Source organism: Oncorhynchus clarkii, chromosome 3 (assembly GCF_045791955.1).
Source record: "Oncorhynchus clarkii lewisi isolate Uvic-CL-2024 chromosome 3, UVic_Ocla_1.0, whole genome shotgun sequence".
NCBI lineage: Eukaryota > Metazoa > Chordata > Actinopteri > Salmoniformes > Salmonidae > Oncorhynchus > Oncorhynchus clarkii.
The window spans coordinates 43,689,042-43,703,411 of NC_092149.1; the positions used below are offsets into that span (position 1 = coordinate 43,689,042).

Here is a 14,370-nt window from a genome sequence, read left to right on the forward strand (position 1 = left end):
AAATTAACATGCTAACAAGCTCTGCCCCACCTGCCCTAAATGACAGGTCTCCACGGTCTAGTATACAAAATAAAGTACAACTACATTTATGTCTATTATTCTTGGACATTCAGAATGATCTCTTACAATAATCATCTCTATCAATTTATTTTTTAACAGGACTGGATTCAGAAAACAATACTGAAGATTGGCTCAATGCCACTAACTGGCATAATGACTGATCTGTGAAATAACTGGAAGGAGTGCGTGCGTGCGTGAGGCCTACTTACACCAGTAGGCTAAACCAAATAAAATGTCAGTAAACATCAATATCAAAGCGGCTACTGGGGTGGGATCATATCAACATTTTAGTCCCGACAAAACACATACTCCATATAACTCGTCCAGATTGTATCCTCGTTTGGATCATTGTTAGTGTAGGCGCACGTGCCTGTGGAGCTACAAGCCACCATGTGAAAGCCAACCTCCGTCAGCTTGTCAAACGCCTGCTCAAGAAAATTGAATTTCAGGTAGTAGCGGGACGTGTACCTCTCCGGTGGCCGATCGGGGTCTCTGCTCTCATTCAAAGTGTCCGAGAACACCTCTTTGGCAAGGGACGTTTTCCCACACACCGTGATGCGCGCCACTCTCCTGAACTTGGCGTCGGTTTGGATATCTCTACCGATACTATACGATCCCCGGTATCCAATTGTGATGTACCCTGACTTGCTGGACTCCCGAGACGGGGAGCGGGCGCAGCTAATTGCGGACATCATGCGCAAAGTTTCCATTCCGCTGGAGGGCCCTATGCCGCACTGGAGCGCACCCTCCTCGGTCACGCTCTGGCAAATATCATCACTGATGGAGTTATCCTTGCTCATCCTGGGGCTGATGCACGTGGACAGGCTCCGCAACTGGAAGAACTCAGCCTCTCTCTGCAGCCGGCTTTGCTCGGGGAAATAATCAGGCAGTACCAGGTTGAGGTCCCGTAGGTAGTCTAAAATATAACGAAACAAGAATCCGTCCCTGTCCAAGAAGTAGCGCCCTTTGTTGTCGCGCGCCAGGTCCTTTGGAGTCTTCTTGCTGAACATGGTCCAGAGGAGCGAGTCTGGGACAGCGACCAAAGTTATGTGCCGTGTCACATACACCTGTCCCCCTACATTCAGTTCAATTACCTCCGAGAAAGGGCACTCAGACTCGGCGCCAGAGAACCCACGCTCTGTGTCCGTGTCAGCCAGTGACATTTTCACTCGCAGCCCTGGGTCTCTGTTACCGACTGGAATCATGTAATAATGAGAGTGAACGTCTAGCAGTTTGTTTATGTAGTGCTGTGCTTGTCGGTGTGGGAGGAGAGAGTAGACAGCTGATTTGAGTGATGACTGTTAACCCTTTCTACAAGGATGATAGAAAAGACTAGGGGAGACCGGTTGTTAGTAGGCTTTTTGAGTATACACTTCATGGAATTCATAAAGTAAACAGTTACTCAATAGCGTTCATTATTAGTTGTACAAAGAATGCATGAAAATGGACTGAATTGAAACTCACAAACCAGAGAATTCAGATGCTCTTGTTCTTTTACAAGACTAAAGGTGACATTTGTGTTTACCTCTATTGTGACTACACATTCACTTACATTTTTTTCAGACACACAACTCTCCTCCATTCCTCTATGTACCTCAGATCGCCAGTGCCCTGCCCTCTCTCTTTATGGCCATGTCTGAAGTCCCCCTACTACGTCTTTATGAGTATGAGTAGACCCTGTATCTGTCTGCAGTTTTGCCAAAAATACATGCTCTATCTAGTTGTACTCTTACAGATTACAGGTGATTTGTGTGTTTAGCTATGAAATGTTAAATTTTTACACGTACATACGCACACACACACCTCTTTCAATACTTTTTATTTTTTTTGTAAAAAATGTATAACACACGTTCTTTCCTGTACTTGAATACTTATTAAATTCCCCAAAAATTATAATAAGTTTTCATTTGTTTATTAGTATCTCATTTAAACTTAATCTCCTTATTTCCTCCCTACACCTTTGCAGATCTAAGACAAAATTAAAGTAAAAACCTATTCTCTTCCTATTTAGTGTTTTTCCACCTGCATTTTGTTGTCAGACCAGTTAAGATGGTAGAAAACTGTACTATTTGTATGGGCCCTAGGTTACCCTTTCCCATTGTTATCATACTACCAGTATGTCGTATGACCTTAATCGGAGCTCCTGCTCACCTGATGTACCATGCCAGGTGTGTATAAAACTGATTTAATGAGAGAGGGAAGGATGTGGTTAGTGTAGGTGTGGTCTTTACTCCCAAATGTCACTTAATATAACTCCTTATACTGTTGTAAAAGATGATTAAAAACATTGCATTGGGAAAGCATTCAGACACCTTGACCTTTTTTGTTACATTACAGCCTTATTCTAAAATTGATTAAAATGGCGGGGGGAGGGTCATCATAAATCTACACACAATACCCCATAATGACCAAAAAAACTGTTTTTTAGAAAGCTAATTAAAAATAATAATATGAAATAATAATATGAAATATCACATTTACATAAGTATTCAGACTCTTTACTCAGTACTTTTTGAAGCACCTTTGGCAGCGATTACAGCCTTGAGTCTTCTTGGGTATGACGCTACAAGCTTAGCACAACTGTATTTGGGGAGTTTCTCCCATTCTTCTCTGCAGATCCTCTCAAGCTCTGTCAGGTTGGATGGGGAGCATTGCTGCACAGCTATTTTCAGGTCTCTCCGGAGATGTTTGATCGGGTTCAAGTCCAGGCTCTGGCTGGGCCACTCAAGGAGATTCAGAGACTTGTTTCCGAAGCCACTCTTGCATTGGCTTGGCTGTGTGCTTAGGGTCATTGTCCTGTTGGAAGGTGAACCTTCGCCCCAGTCTGAGGTCCTGAGCACTCTGGAGCAGGTTTTCATCAAGGATCTCTCTGTACTTTGCTCCGTTCATCTTTCCCTTGATCCTGACTAGTCTCCCAGTCCCTGCTGCTGAAAAACATCCCCACAGCATGATGCTGCCACCACCATGCTTCACCGTAGGGATGATGCCAGGTTTCCAACAGACCTGACGCTTGGCATTCAAGCCAAAGTGTTCAATCTTGGTTTCATCAGACCAGAAAATCTTGTTTCTCATGGTCTAAGGGTGCCTTTTGGCAAACTGTCTAGCGCCTTTTACTGAAAAGTGGCTTCCGTCTGGCCACTCTACCATAAAGGTCTGATTGCTGGGGTGTTGCAGAGATGGTTGTCCTTCTGGAAGGTTCTCCCATCTACACACAGGAACTCTGGAGCTCTGTAAGAGTGACCATCGGGTTCTTGGTCACCTCCCTGACCAAGGCCCTTCTATCCCCGATTGCTCAGTTTGGTCAGACAGCTAGCCCTAGGAAGTGGTTCCAAACTTCTTCCATTTAAGAATGATGGAGGTCACAGTATTCTTGGGGGCCGTCAATGCTGATGAAATGTTTCAGTACCCTTCCCCAGATCTCAGAGGTCTCAGTACAATTCCTTCGACCTCATGGCTTGGTTTTTTCTCTGAAAAAACTGTGGGACCTTATATACTGTATATGTGCCTTTCCAAATCAAAGCAAAACATTCTAAAAACCTGTTTTCACTTTGTCATTGATTTGTATTTATTCAATTTATTTTAGAATAACAAAATGTGGAAAAAGGGAAGGGGTCTGAATACATTCCAAATGTACTGCAGGCCTAATAACATTGTTCATTGAATATTGCAATTATATTGTCTATATTATCTGTCAAATATCCTATTGAACGTAGCCCCAGAAATTAATAGTGTATTCTGTTCATGCCTATCTACAGTACATGACCAAACGTATGTGGACACCTGCTCATCGAACAGCTCATTCCAAAATCATGGGCATTAATATGGAGTTGATCACCCTTTTGCTGCTATAACAGCCTCCACTCTTCTGTGAAGGAGGGACTTGCTTCCATTCAGCCACAAGAGCATTCATGGCCAATCTTACTTTGCTACCTTTCAACTTTACTTTTTATGAAAAAAAGTTAAGTGAGGGAAAACCAAAAATATAAACGGTAATTAAAAAGTAAAAACCGTAAAGTTGTCGGGTAGCAAAGTAAGGTTAGCCATGAATGCTCTTGTGGCTGAATGGAAGCAAGTCCCTCCTTCACAGAAGAGTGGAGGCTGTAGCACAGCTTAGAAAGAAAATTACAGACTCCTCTTTAAATCTGCGTATTCCTTCAAAGCTCAGTTGTCAGTGCTCCTAGACCTTAGTGCTGCTTTTGATACCATCGATCACCACATTCTTTTTGAAGAGATTGGAAACCCAAAGTTCTGGCCTGGTTTAGATCTTATCTGTCGGAAAGATATCAGTTTGTCTCTGTGAATGGTTTGTCCTCTGACAAATCAACTGTAAATTTCGGTGTTCCTCAAGGTTCCGTTTTAGGACCACTATTGTTTATACCCCCCCCCATGAAGCTCATGACGAACAGTTGTTGTGCTAATGTTGCTTCCAGAGGCAGTTTGGAACTTGATAGGGAGTGTTGCAACCGAGGATAGATGATTTTTATGCACTAAGCGCTTCAGCACTCAACGGTCCCATTCTGTGAGCGTGTGTAGCCTGGAGGCAAAATAAATGCACACCTGTTTAGACGAGGTGCTGGCTAGCGGTGCAGAACACTTGAAAAAGAAAAGGAGAGGAGCACACTAACACTTCGGATCACTAGTTTATATAGTGTCAAAGGGCACACATTTATCAAGCAAGATATTGAGCCCTGCTCATGTTGTAACGTCCGTCTGCTTCCAACTCACACCCTCAAACACGTAGATCCCCCTGAACGCAGCTCCCTTTCCAGCCCACTTTCCAGCTCACACTCTCAAACACCTAGATCCCCTGAACGCAGCTCACTCTCCAGATCCCAATCACCTGAATTCTAATCACCTGTTCACACACCTGTATGTCATTATCACACACTATTTAGATCAGTTTTTTGCACCCCACCACTGTGAGGTATTTTTTGTTTTGTGACGCACGTCTTTCTGAGCTCTGTTTTTCCCATGATTTAATCCTCCCGTGTATGATCGTTTTTGCCTGCCTCACTGTCACGACTTCTGCCGAAGTCGATGCCTCTCCTTGTTCGGGCAGTGCTCTGGGCGGTCGACGTCACCGGTCTTCTAGACATTGCCGATCCATTTTCCATTTGTCTTGTCCTGTTTTCCCACACACCTGGTTCTCATGTCCCTCATTATGTGTTGTGTATTTAACCCTCTGTTTCCCCCATGTCTTTGTGTGGTATTGTTTATTCTGTTTCATGTTATGCGCACGTTAGTCTGTTGCGCTGGGTTATGTTAACCCGTATTGTTATTTCGTGTTCACTTTGCCGTGTGTTTTTGGTTCGCCTAAATAAAAGGCTCCGTTGGCTACCCAATATCTGCTCTCCTGGACCTGACTCCCTTACAGCCATTTACGCATACCTGACACTCACTAACGACACCTTTTGCCTATTTAGCGGATAGCGGATTTCCTGTTATCTACCTATTGCCTGATCTCCCAGACTACGTCACTAGCCTTTTCCCTGCCTGTACTGTTGCCCTTTTGGACCCCTGTGTATTACCTTCTGCTTGTCCCTGGACCCGGCTACCTGCCTCTTCCTGTGGTCCTTTGCAATAAACACCTCTTGCGCCCTGCGCTTGAAACCAGCTCTCTGTCTCCCATCATGTTCATTACACATGTCTCCTTGCTTACTAAAAGGTTATCTTTTGTGTCTACAACTCAGTGCAACGATTTCAATGGTAAGGTAGACATGTTCAAGTTTTTTTATAGAAACATCCATTTAAGGGAATACTTTAGCTCCCCTAATCGTGACATTTCAACTGAACATGTTGGTTGTTCACCTGCACATACTCAGACTCCTTTTAGAAGTAAGAGTTATTTTGTACCTCCAGCCAATTGCAATCACTCTATTGAGACATATTGCAGACTCGTTGATAAAGATGTTGGTAATCTCATTAAGAACAAACAGGAGTACATATCTTTCCATAATTTACCCAAGGATGAAAAACAAGCTTTGCTTGATTTACAAACCGTTACGTCAGTCCTAACCCGCCCTGCTGATAAGGGTGGGTCGGTTGTACTCATGGAAAGGAGAGTTTATGTAAATGAGTGTCATAGACAACTGCTTGACAACACCTTTTACAAAGAACTCAGAAGCAACCCTACTTCCCAATTTCAGAACACAATCTTTACTGTCCTAGATGAGTATTTAAGTTCTGGTCAAATCACCAACATAACTTTTGGGCTATTCAACATACAAAAAATTTCACTTTCTATACTTTGCAGAAATTACACAAGAATGTTACAAAACCTCCAGGACACCCTATTGTAGTGGGCATTGATGCAGTCGGCCCCTTTATCGAATTTATTGACTTTTTTATTAGACCATTCGCAGAACAGCGCCCCTCCTTTGTAAAGGACACCAGCAGTATGATCTCTATTATTGTTTCTCTTGATCCTCTTCCTGATAATACATTATTTACTTTTGAAGTTGAGTCATTATAAACAAATATTCCACATGAGGGCGGTATTGAAGCCATGGAACATTTTCTTCTGCAATGTGCCCCAAATGAACTACCTAGTGCATGCATTATATATTATTTCTTTATTCAGACGAAGGGTATTGCTATGGGATCCCCTATGGTTCCTAACTATGCTAATGTGTATGTGGGTTACATGGAGAAACAGTCCATTTTCAATCCTCTCAAAAAAAAATTATTGCCTGACATTATTATTTGGAAACGGTACATTGATGATATTTTTGTTCTATGGAGGAGTGATGCAAAACAGCTGCAGGCATTCCATGCTTTTCTTAACTCTTGTTCTGAGCACCTGAGATTTACTTGCGCTTCTACCAGATGGAAACTACAAGTGCAATGACTGCGCACAATGCAATGGCACTTACAAATGCAGATCCTTCAAACACCCCCAAACAGGGAAACAGATCCCAATCAAAGGTGTTATTAGGTGCTCCACTAAGACAGTTATTTATCTTATAACTTGTCCTTGTGGTAAAAATGACGTGGGTAAAACAAAGCACAAATAAAAAATAAGAATATCTGTGCATCGTAGCACCAATAGGTATAAAAACTTGACTTACCTAGTTGCGGCCCACTTTTGGAAGCAAACCACTCAATTTCGTCCCTATGTTATATCGGCATTGAACATGTCACCCTCCCTTTTATTTTTTTATTTCACCTTTATTTAACCAGGTAGGCCAGTTGCGAACAAGTTCTCATTTACAATTGCGACCTGGCCAAGATAAAGCAAGCAGTGCGACAAAAACAACAACACAGAGTTACACATGAGATAAACAAATGTACAGTCAATTACACAATAGAAAAAAAACTGTATACAGTGTGTGCAAATAAAGTAAGGAGGTAAGGCAATAAATAGGCCATAGTGACGAAGTAATTACAATTTAGCAATTAACACTGTAGTGATAGATGTGCAGATGAGGATGTGCAAGTAGAAATACTGGTGTGCAAAAGAACAGAAAAACAAAAACAAATATGGAATGAGGTAGGTAGTTGGTTGGATGGGCTATTTACAGATGGGCTGTGTACAGCGATCGGTAAGCTGCTCTGACAGCTGATGCTTAAAGTAGATGAGGGAGACAAGACTTCAGTGATTTTTGCAATTGGTTCCAGTCATTGGCAGCAGAGAACTGGAAGGAAAGGCGGCCAAAGGGGGTGTTGGCTTTGGGGGTGACCAGTGAAATATACCGTCTGGAGCGCATGCTCTGGGTGTTGCTATGGTGACCAGCGAGCTGAGATAAGGGAGAGCTTTACCTAGCAAAGACTTATAGATGACCTGGAGCCAGTGGGTTTGGCGACGAAGATGCAGCGAGGACCAGCCAAAGAGAGTATACAGGTCGCAGTGGTGGGTAGTATATGGTGCTTTGGTGACAAAACGGATGGCACTGTGATAGACTACATCCAATTCGCTGAGTAGTGTTGGAGGCTATTTTGTAAATGACATCGCCGAAGTCAAGGATCAGTAGCATAGCATAGCTGAACCTAACAGAAGATCGGACAAATTGGACAGATTTAGATTTCCCAGCTGATGGGACATTGAGCACAGCTAAACTGGAGTCTGTGAGAAGCCAACTTGAGAGAAAAGAGACAGAACAATAAAGGGAAAGTGAAGTGGGACAATTTCAGAAAATGGGAGAGGGAGGCAGAAAATCCAAAAGATAAAGGTGTAAGAGGACTGCTGATAAAACAAGTGGAACTACCAGAGTAGAAAGAGGATGAAGAGAAGAAGAAGCCTGGCTGGCTCTTCTCCGAAGGGGAACCCTTTCATGGAGCCCCACTGGTATCCACCACTGCCGAATCCTCCACCAGCGGACAGAGTTGGTGGATTCCCACCTCTTCACAACCCATTTGGGGGTGGCCAGGTGCCTGGTGGATGAGCAGGAGGTTTAGGAGCTGTCGGAAGAGCTGCAGAGGGTGCTGGAATGGAAGATAGAACGCTACCACCAAAAAAAACAGGAACAGAAGAGAGAGAGTGAAGAAGAAGCACTAGAGGACACCTCGGAAGAGAACTGGAGAAATGTAAGAGACTAAATGATACAAGACGCAAATTAAGGAGCGCAAGCAGCAGGAAGAATGTCAGTAAAGAAGAGACAGAAGATTAAACAAGCAGCAGTGAAGACAGCAACGAGGGCAAAAAGAGAAAAGATATGAGAGGGAAGAAAACGCCTCCCCCGGGAATGTGTCTGATAATATGCTACCCCAACCCCATCATCTCCATGTACCAGAGAAATTGAAGAAATTGAAGAAATACTCCACTGCTTAAAATTGGAATTGAAAGACTATAAACATATGTGGGATCGCAATGTATTAGTGGCTAATCGTGGTGACCAGCTGGATGCAGTGTTTACTGCTATAAAGGCAGCTTTCGTTAAACACACAGACTGGCAAAAAATCCATTCTACCAAACAGGTAACTGATGAAAAATGTTGTGATTACATGGTAAGAGTAGAGACAGTCTTCCTCCAACACTCAGGCCTGACGCCTGACCAAGACTCATGTAGCAGGCTATTGTGCCTTGCTGGGGTGACAGGACTGAGACACGATTTGAAGACAGCTGTAACGACAACTTGTATCGCAGGGGAAACAAGATCACTGCCTGATGTAAAGCCATACATCACCCATGTGGAAAGACAGTTGAAAGAAAATGAAACTAAGGATGGAAAGACACTGAAGAAGACAGCTGATGTACTATGAAAGAGGAAGAGGATATCAAGGAAATAGTGGTAACCGTGGAAACTGAAGAGGCAGAAAAAGAGGCCAAGGGGCCCCTGCTGGAGTTGACAGAGAGAGAGATTGGAGCTGCTACAACTGTGGGAATCCAGGGCATTTCTAAAGGAAACTGTCCTGAAGGAGGAGAACAACAAAACGATTGGCCTTCCCCACCTTTTGGCGTGCAAGTTGACAACCCATTTGGAAGAGGAGGTCGAGGGGGATACCAAACATAGGATGAGGTGGAAACAGAAGGAGAAACTAATGAAGAAAACAATGACAAAGAATCAGAAGAAACATGTCAAATGGAGCAACTGGAATTACTTCTGAAGAATGTTTGACTTCTCCCCGAGATGTGGTGTTGGGGTGAGGGGAAATGGCAACACTGATTCCTATATTCATCTGCCTGACCAGTAAATTTATTGGGAAGAGATTTGATGTGTAAAATTAATATATCTGTTGCATGTACCGAAGAAGGATTGTCATTGGGATCGAGAGGAAATGGAATCTTCTCATACCTAATAAACTGTTACTATGATTGACATTTGAATGATCAACATGTTGAGGGACAGCTGAGAGAGAAATACTTCTACACCATTGGATGCTAACTGGGAAGTTTCTGAACACCTACATTGTACTGCTGCTGTTTCCTCATTCGAAAGAGATCCTGAATACCAACAGGGATGGTTAAACCAAAAAGAGAAAGTTGATAAACAGAGGAGAAGACTTCGTAGCAGCTGGAGTGTTGTTGACGGATACTAAGACAAGTCTGTATGAAGTCCCTGATTCTGTTCCCCAATGTAGCTTATCAAAAGCTTCTGGAAAGCAATGGAAAGATGTGAGTGTTTGGACAGTGGTAGAAGCAACTAATTGGGTGTCTTGGTAAGGAGAAGGAAAGTGGTCAGCTTCAACAGCAACTTTCTGTTCCCCATTCTGGGCTATTGCAATGACATTACCAAGAAAATAATCAATTCCCGTTGAAACCATGCCTGTGGTATTACAAGATCATTCACACATTGATTGGCTAAAAGACATACCTGAAGAACTGAGGGCTAAATCAAAGACTGACATTGGACCCATTAACTTCTTCGAGATAGGGGGCGCTCTTTTAATTTTTGGATAAAAAACGTTCCCGTTTTAAACAAGATATTTTGGCACAAAAAGATGCTCGACTATGCATGTAATTGACAGCTTTGGAAAGAAAAAACTCTGACGTTTCCAAAACTGCAAAGATATTATCTGTGAGTGCCCCAGAACTAATGCTACAGGCGAAACCAAGATGAAGTTTCATACAGGAAATGCCCCAGATTCTGAAGGCGCTGTGTTCCAATGTCTCCTTATATGGCTGTGAATGCGCCAGGATTGAGCCTGCCCTTTCTGTCGTTTCTCCAAGGTGTCTGCAGCATTGTGACGTATTTGTAGGCATATCATTGGAAGATTGACCATAAGAGACTACATTTACCAGGTGTCCGCCCGGTGTCCTGTGTCGAAATTATTGCGTAATCTCTAGGTCCATGCGCGTTCCATTTCTTCAGAAGAGAAAGTCAACTGCCACGAAGGATTTATCATCGATAGATATGTGAAAAACACCTTGAGGAATGATTCTAAATATCGTTTGCCATGTTTCTGTCGATATTATGGAGTTAATTTGGAAAAAAGTTCACGTTTTAATGACTTAATTTTTTTGTAATTTTTTTTATATATTTTTTATTTTTACCCAAACGTGATGAAGAAAACAGAGCGATTTGTCAACACAAATAATATTTTTGTAAAAACCGAACATTTGCTATCTAACTGAGAGTCTCCTCATTGAAAACATCTGAAGTTCTTCAAAGGTAAATTATTTTATTTGAATGCTTTTCTGTTTTTTGTGAAAATGTTGCATGCTGAATGCCAGGGATAATCCTATGCTAGGCTATCAATACTGTTACACAAATGCTTGTTTAGCTATGGTTCAAAAGCATATTTTGAAAATCTAAGATGACAGTGTTGTTAACAAAAGGCTAAGCTTGAGAGCAAATAGATTTATTTCATTTCATTTGCGATTTTCATGAATAGTTAACGTTGCGTTATGCTAATGAGCTTGCGGATAGATTTACACAATCCTGGATACAGGTTTTTTCCGTAGCTAAACGTGACGCAGAATACGGAGCGATTTGTCCTAAACAAATAATCTTTCAGGAAAAACTGAACATTTGCTATCTAACTGAGAGTCTCCTCATTGAAAACATCCGAAGTTCTTCAAAGGTAAATGATTTTATTTGAATGCTTTTCTGGTTTTTGTGTAAATGTTGCCTGCTGAATGCTAATGCTAAATGCTATGCTAAATGCTATGCTAGCTATCAATACTGTTACACAAATGCTTGTTTTGCTATGGTTGAGAAGCATATTTTGAAAATCTGAGATGACAGTGTTGTTAACAAAAGGCTAAGCTTGAGAGCTAGAATATTGATTTCATTTCATTTGCGATTTCATTTGCAACCACAGACCTTACAAAGCTCATTACCCTCTTAGCAAATATTCCCATTAATAGTACATTCGTTGAAATAGGTGCTTTGATTCCTTGTCCGAATTCACCCTGTAACACACCAATTTTACCTGTTATGAAACCATCTGGTGTTTATCGTGTTGTGTAAGACCTTAGACTAGTAAATAATGCAGTACGTGCTAGAGCACGCCTGGTGCCTAACACTGTTATAATTTCATCCCAAGTGCCTCCAAGTAGTTGTTTTTCAGTGATTGATTTGGCAAATGCTTTTTTCAGTATCCCTGTGGCTGAAGAGTAACATGAGTGGTTCTCGTTTACGTTTCTTGGTAATTGACTTGGATGGTGATGCCCCAAGGTTATGTTGAATCACCAGCGATCTCTGCCCAAGAAATGGATCGGAACCTAGAGGATTTTGTTGCCCCTGGTAGAAGCATTTTGGATCAATATGTCGATGATTCGTTGGTTTGATCACAATCAGAGGAGAGATGTTATGAGGACACTCTAGAATTGTTGATTTTCTTAGCAGAAAATGGTCATAAAGTTTCCCCAAATGAAATACAGTTATGCTGGAGCTCCGTTAAATATTTAGGTCTTGACATTACTTCCCTCTCCAAAAATAGATTAGATGCAATTAAAGTTTTGCCTAATCCTGTTACTAAGCGGAACATGATGTCTTTGTTGGGTGTGGCTGGTTAATGTCGTCTGTGGTTGAAAGACTATGCAGAGATAGTTCAACCATTGCGGGATTGTATTTATGGAAGAAATATAAAGGCGAGTGAAATTGTAGTCAGGACAGATGAGGCTGAGACGGCATTGGTAAAATTCAAACAAACTCTGATGTCGGCTGTTGCCTGGGCCTGCCAGACCATACAAACCTTTTCATCTGTTTGACGGGTGGGTTAATGTCAGCAGTTTTGACACAGAATCATGAGAGCTAGAAACCTGTTGGTTAGTATTCTAAATGATTGGATAGTGTGATCAGGGGAATGGTTTCCTGTTTTGAGATTGGTAGTGTCTGCTACTTATTACACAGGCAAAAATGGCTCATTTGACGCCTGCAAGACTGCTAGACTATCAGAACATTCTGTCGACAATGTCCCATGTTACTCTGAAACTATGTAAAATTCTTAACCCTGCAAATCTTCTCCCTAAATCAGAGGCCGGTGAAGACCATGATTGTGACTTAGCTACTAAAATTGAGTGTAGACCTAGGTTGGACTTGAGAGACACCCCATTAGAAAATCCAGATTTAGAGTATTTTGTAGATGGGTCTGCTCCACGTAATGATAAAGTGGAGCCTAATTGGTTATGCTGTTGTGACTATTTTGGAGACGGTGGAGAGTGCAAGGCTCCCGTCCCACTTGTCAGCTCAATCAGCAGAATGATTTGGTTTGACTAGAGCCTGTATTTTGGCTAAAGAGAGCTCTGTTAACATATACACAACAGTAGATATGAATTTGGTGTAGTGCATGATTTTGGAACATTGTGGAAGAATATAGGGTTTTTGACCTCTGGAAAACAAATGCTCACGTTAAGCTTGTGTCCTCTCTGTTGGAGGCTGTTCAACTCCCCTTGTCAATCTTGGTGATAAAGTGTCAGGCCCATAGTCCCTGTAAAGAGAACATTTCTGGGGAATGCAAAGGCTGAATGTGCAGCTAAATTTTCTCTGTTAATGATATCAGTGCTTTACAGGCCACAGCTGATGCTTCAGAGAAATTCAAGTGGGCTGGGTGCTGTCATAAGGACACCTCGGGTGTATGGCTTGATGCCCCGTTGTACATTCCATTTCCTCATAAAATTATCACATAGTCAAGACCATGTGTAAAAAACAGGGATAGTGGATCTTGTAAATAAATAATGGTGTACAGTAGGGGTTACTGTGTTTCCAGACATTTTGTGCAAGACATTTTTGATTTGTATGAATAACAATTTTGAATGCGGCATTTCAATATCCCCAGTGTCCCATCCAAGGCCTGAAGGACCTTTTAACTTCGGGATCGGTGTCCCATCCACGGGACGGTTCAGCTAATGTAGGCTAATGCAATTAGCATGAGGTTGTAAGTAACAAGAACATTTCCCAGGACATAGACATATCTGATATTGGCAGAAAGCTTCAATTCTTGTTAACTTCTTGGTGACAGGGGGGCAGTATTGAGTAGCTTGGATGAATAAGGTGCCCAGAGTAAACTGCCTGCTACTCTGTCCTAGATGCTAATTATTAAAAGTATTGGATAGAAAACACTCTGAATGATGTCTGTGAGTATAACAGAACTCATATGGCAGGCGAAAACCTGAGAAAAATCCAACCAGGAAGTGGGAAATCTGAGGTTTGTAGTTTTTCAACTCTTTGCCATTCCAATATACAGTGTAAATGGGGTCATATTGCACTTCCTAAGGCTTCCACCAGATGTCAACAGTCTTTAGAACTTTGTTTGAGGCTTCTACTATGAAGGGGGAGAGAATGAGAGGGGATTGAGCCAGGTGACTGGCAGAGTGCCACAGGCTAGTGACGCGCGGTCACGAGAGAGTTAGCTCTCATTCCATTGCTTTTCTACAGACAGTGGAATTCTCCGGTTGGAACATTATTGAAGATTTATGATAAAAACATC

The 14,370-nt window shown here is 42.1% G+C and overlaps 1 protein-coding gene across 1 annotated transcript; it reads right to left on the reverse strand.

The window, feature by feature from the left end:
* Positions 1-347: 347 nt before the first annotated feature.
* On the reverse strand, positions 348-1,242 carry LOC139405983 (BTB/POZ domain-containing protein KCTD12-like). The gene has a single exon (XM_071148442.1). The coding sequence runs from the start codon at positions 1,221-1,223 to the stop codon at positions 348-350; it is 876 nt and encodes a 291-aa protein (XP_071004543.1). The 5' UTR covers positions 1,224-1,242.
* Between the last annotated feature and the right edge of the window lie 13,128 nt (positions 1,243-14,370).

Excerpts from the sequence above, each read along its gene's own strand:
- LOC139405983 (XM_071148442.1), bottom strand. The coding sequence starts at position 1,223 with ATGTCACTGGCTGACACGGACACAGAGCGTGGGTTCTCTGGCGCCGAG.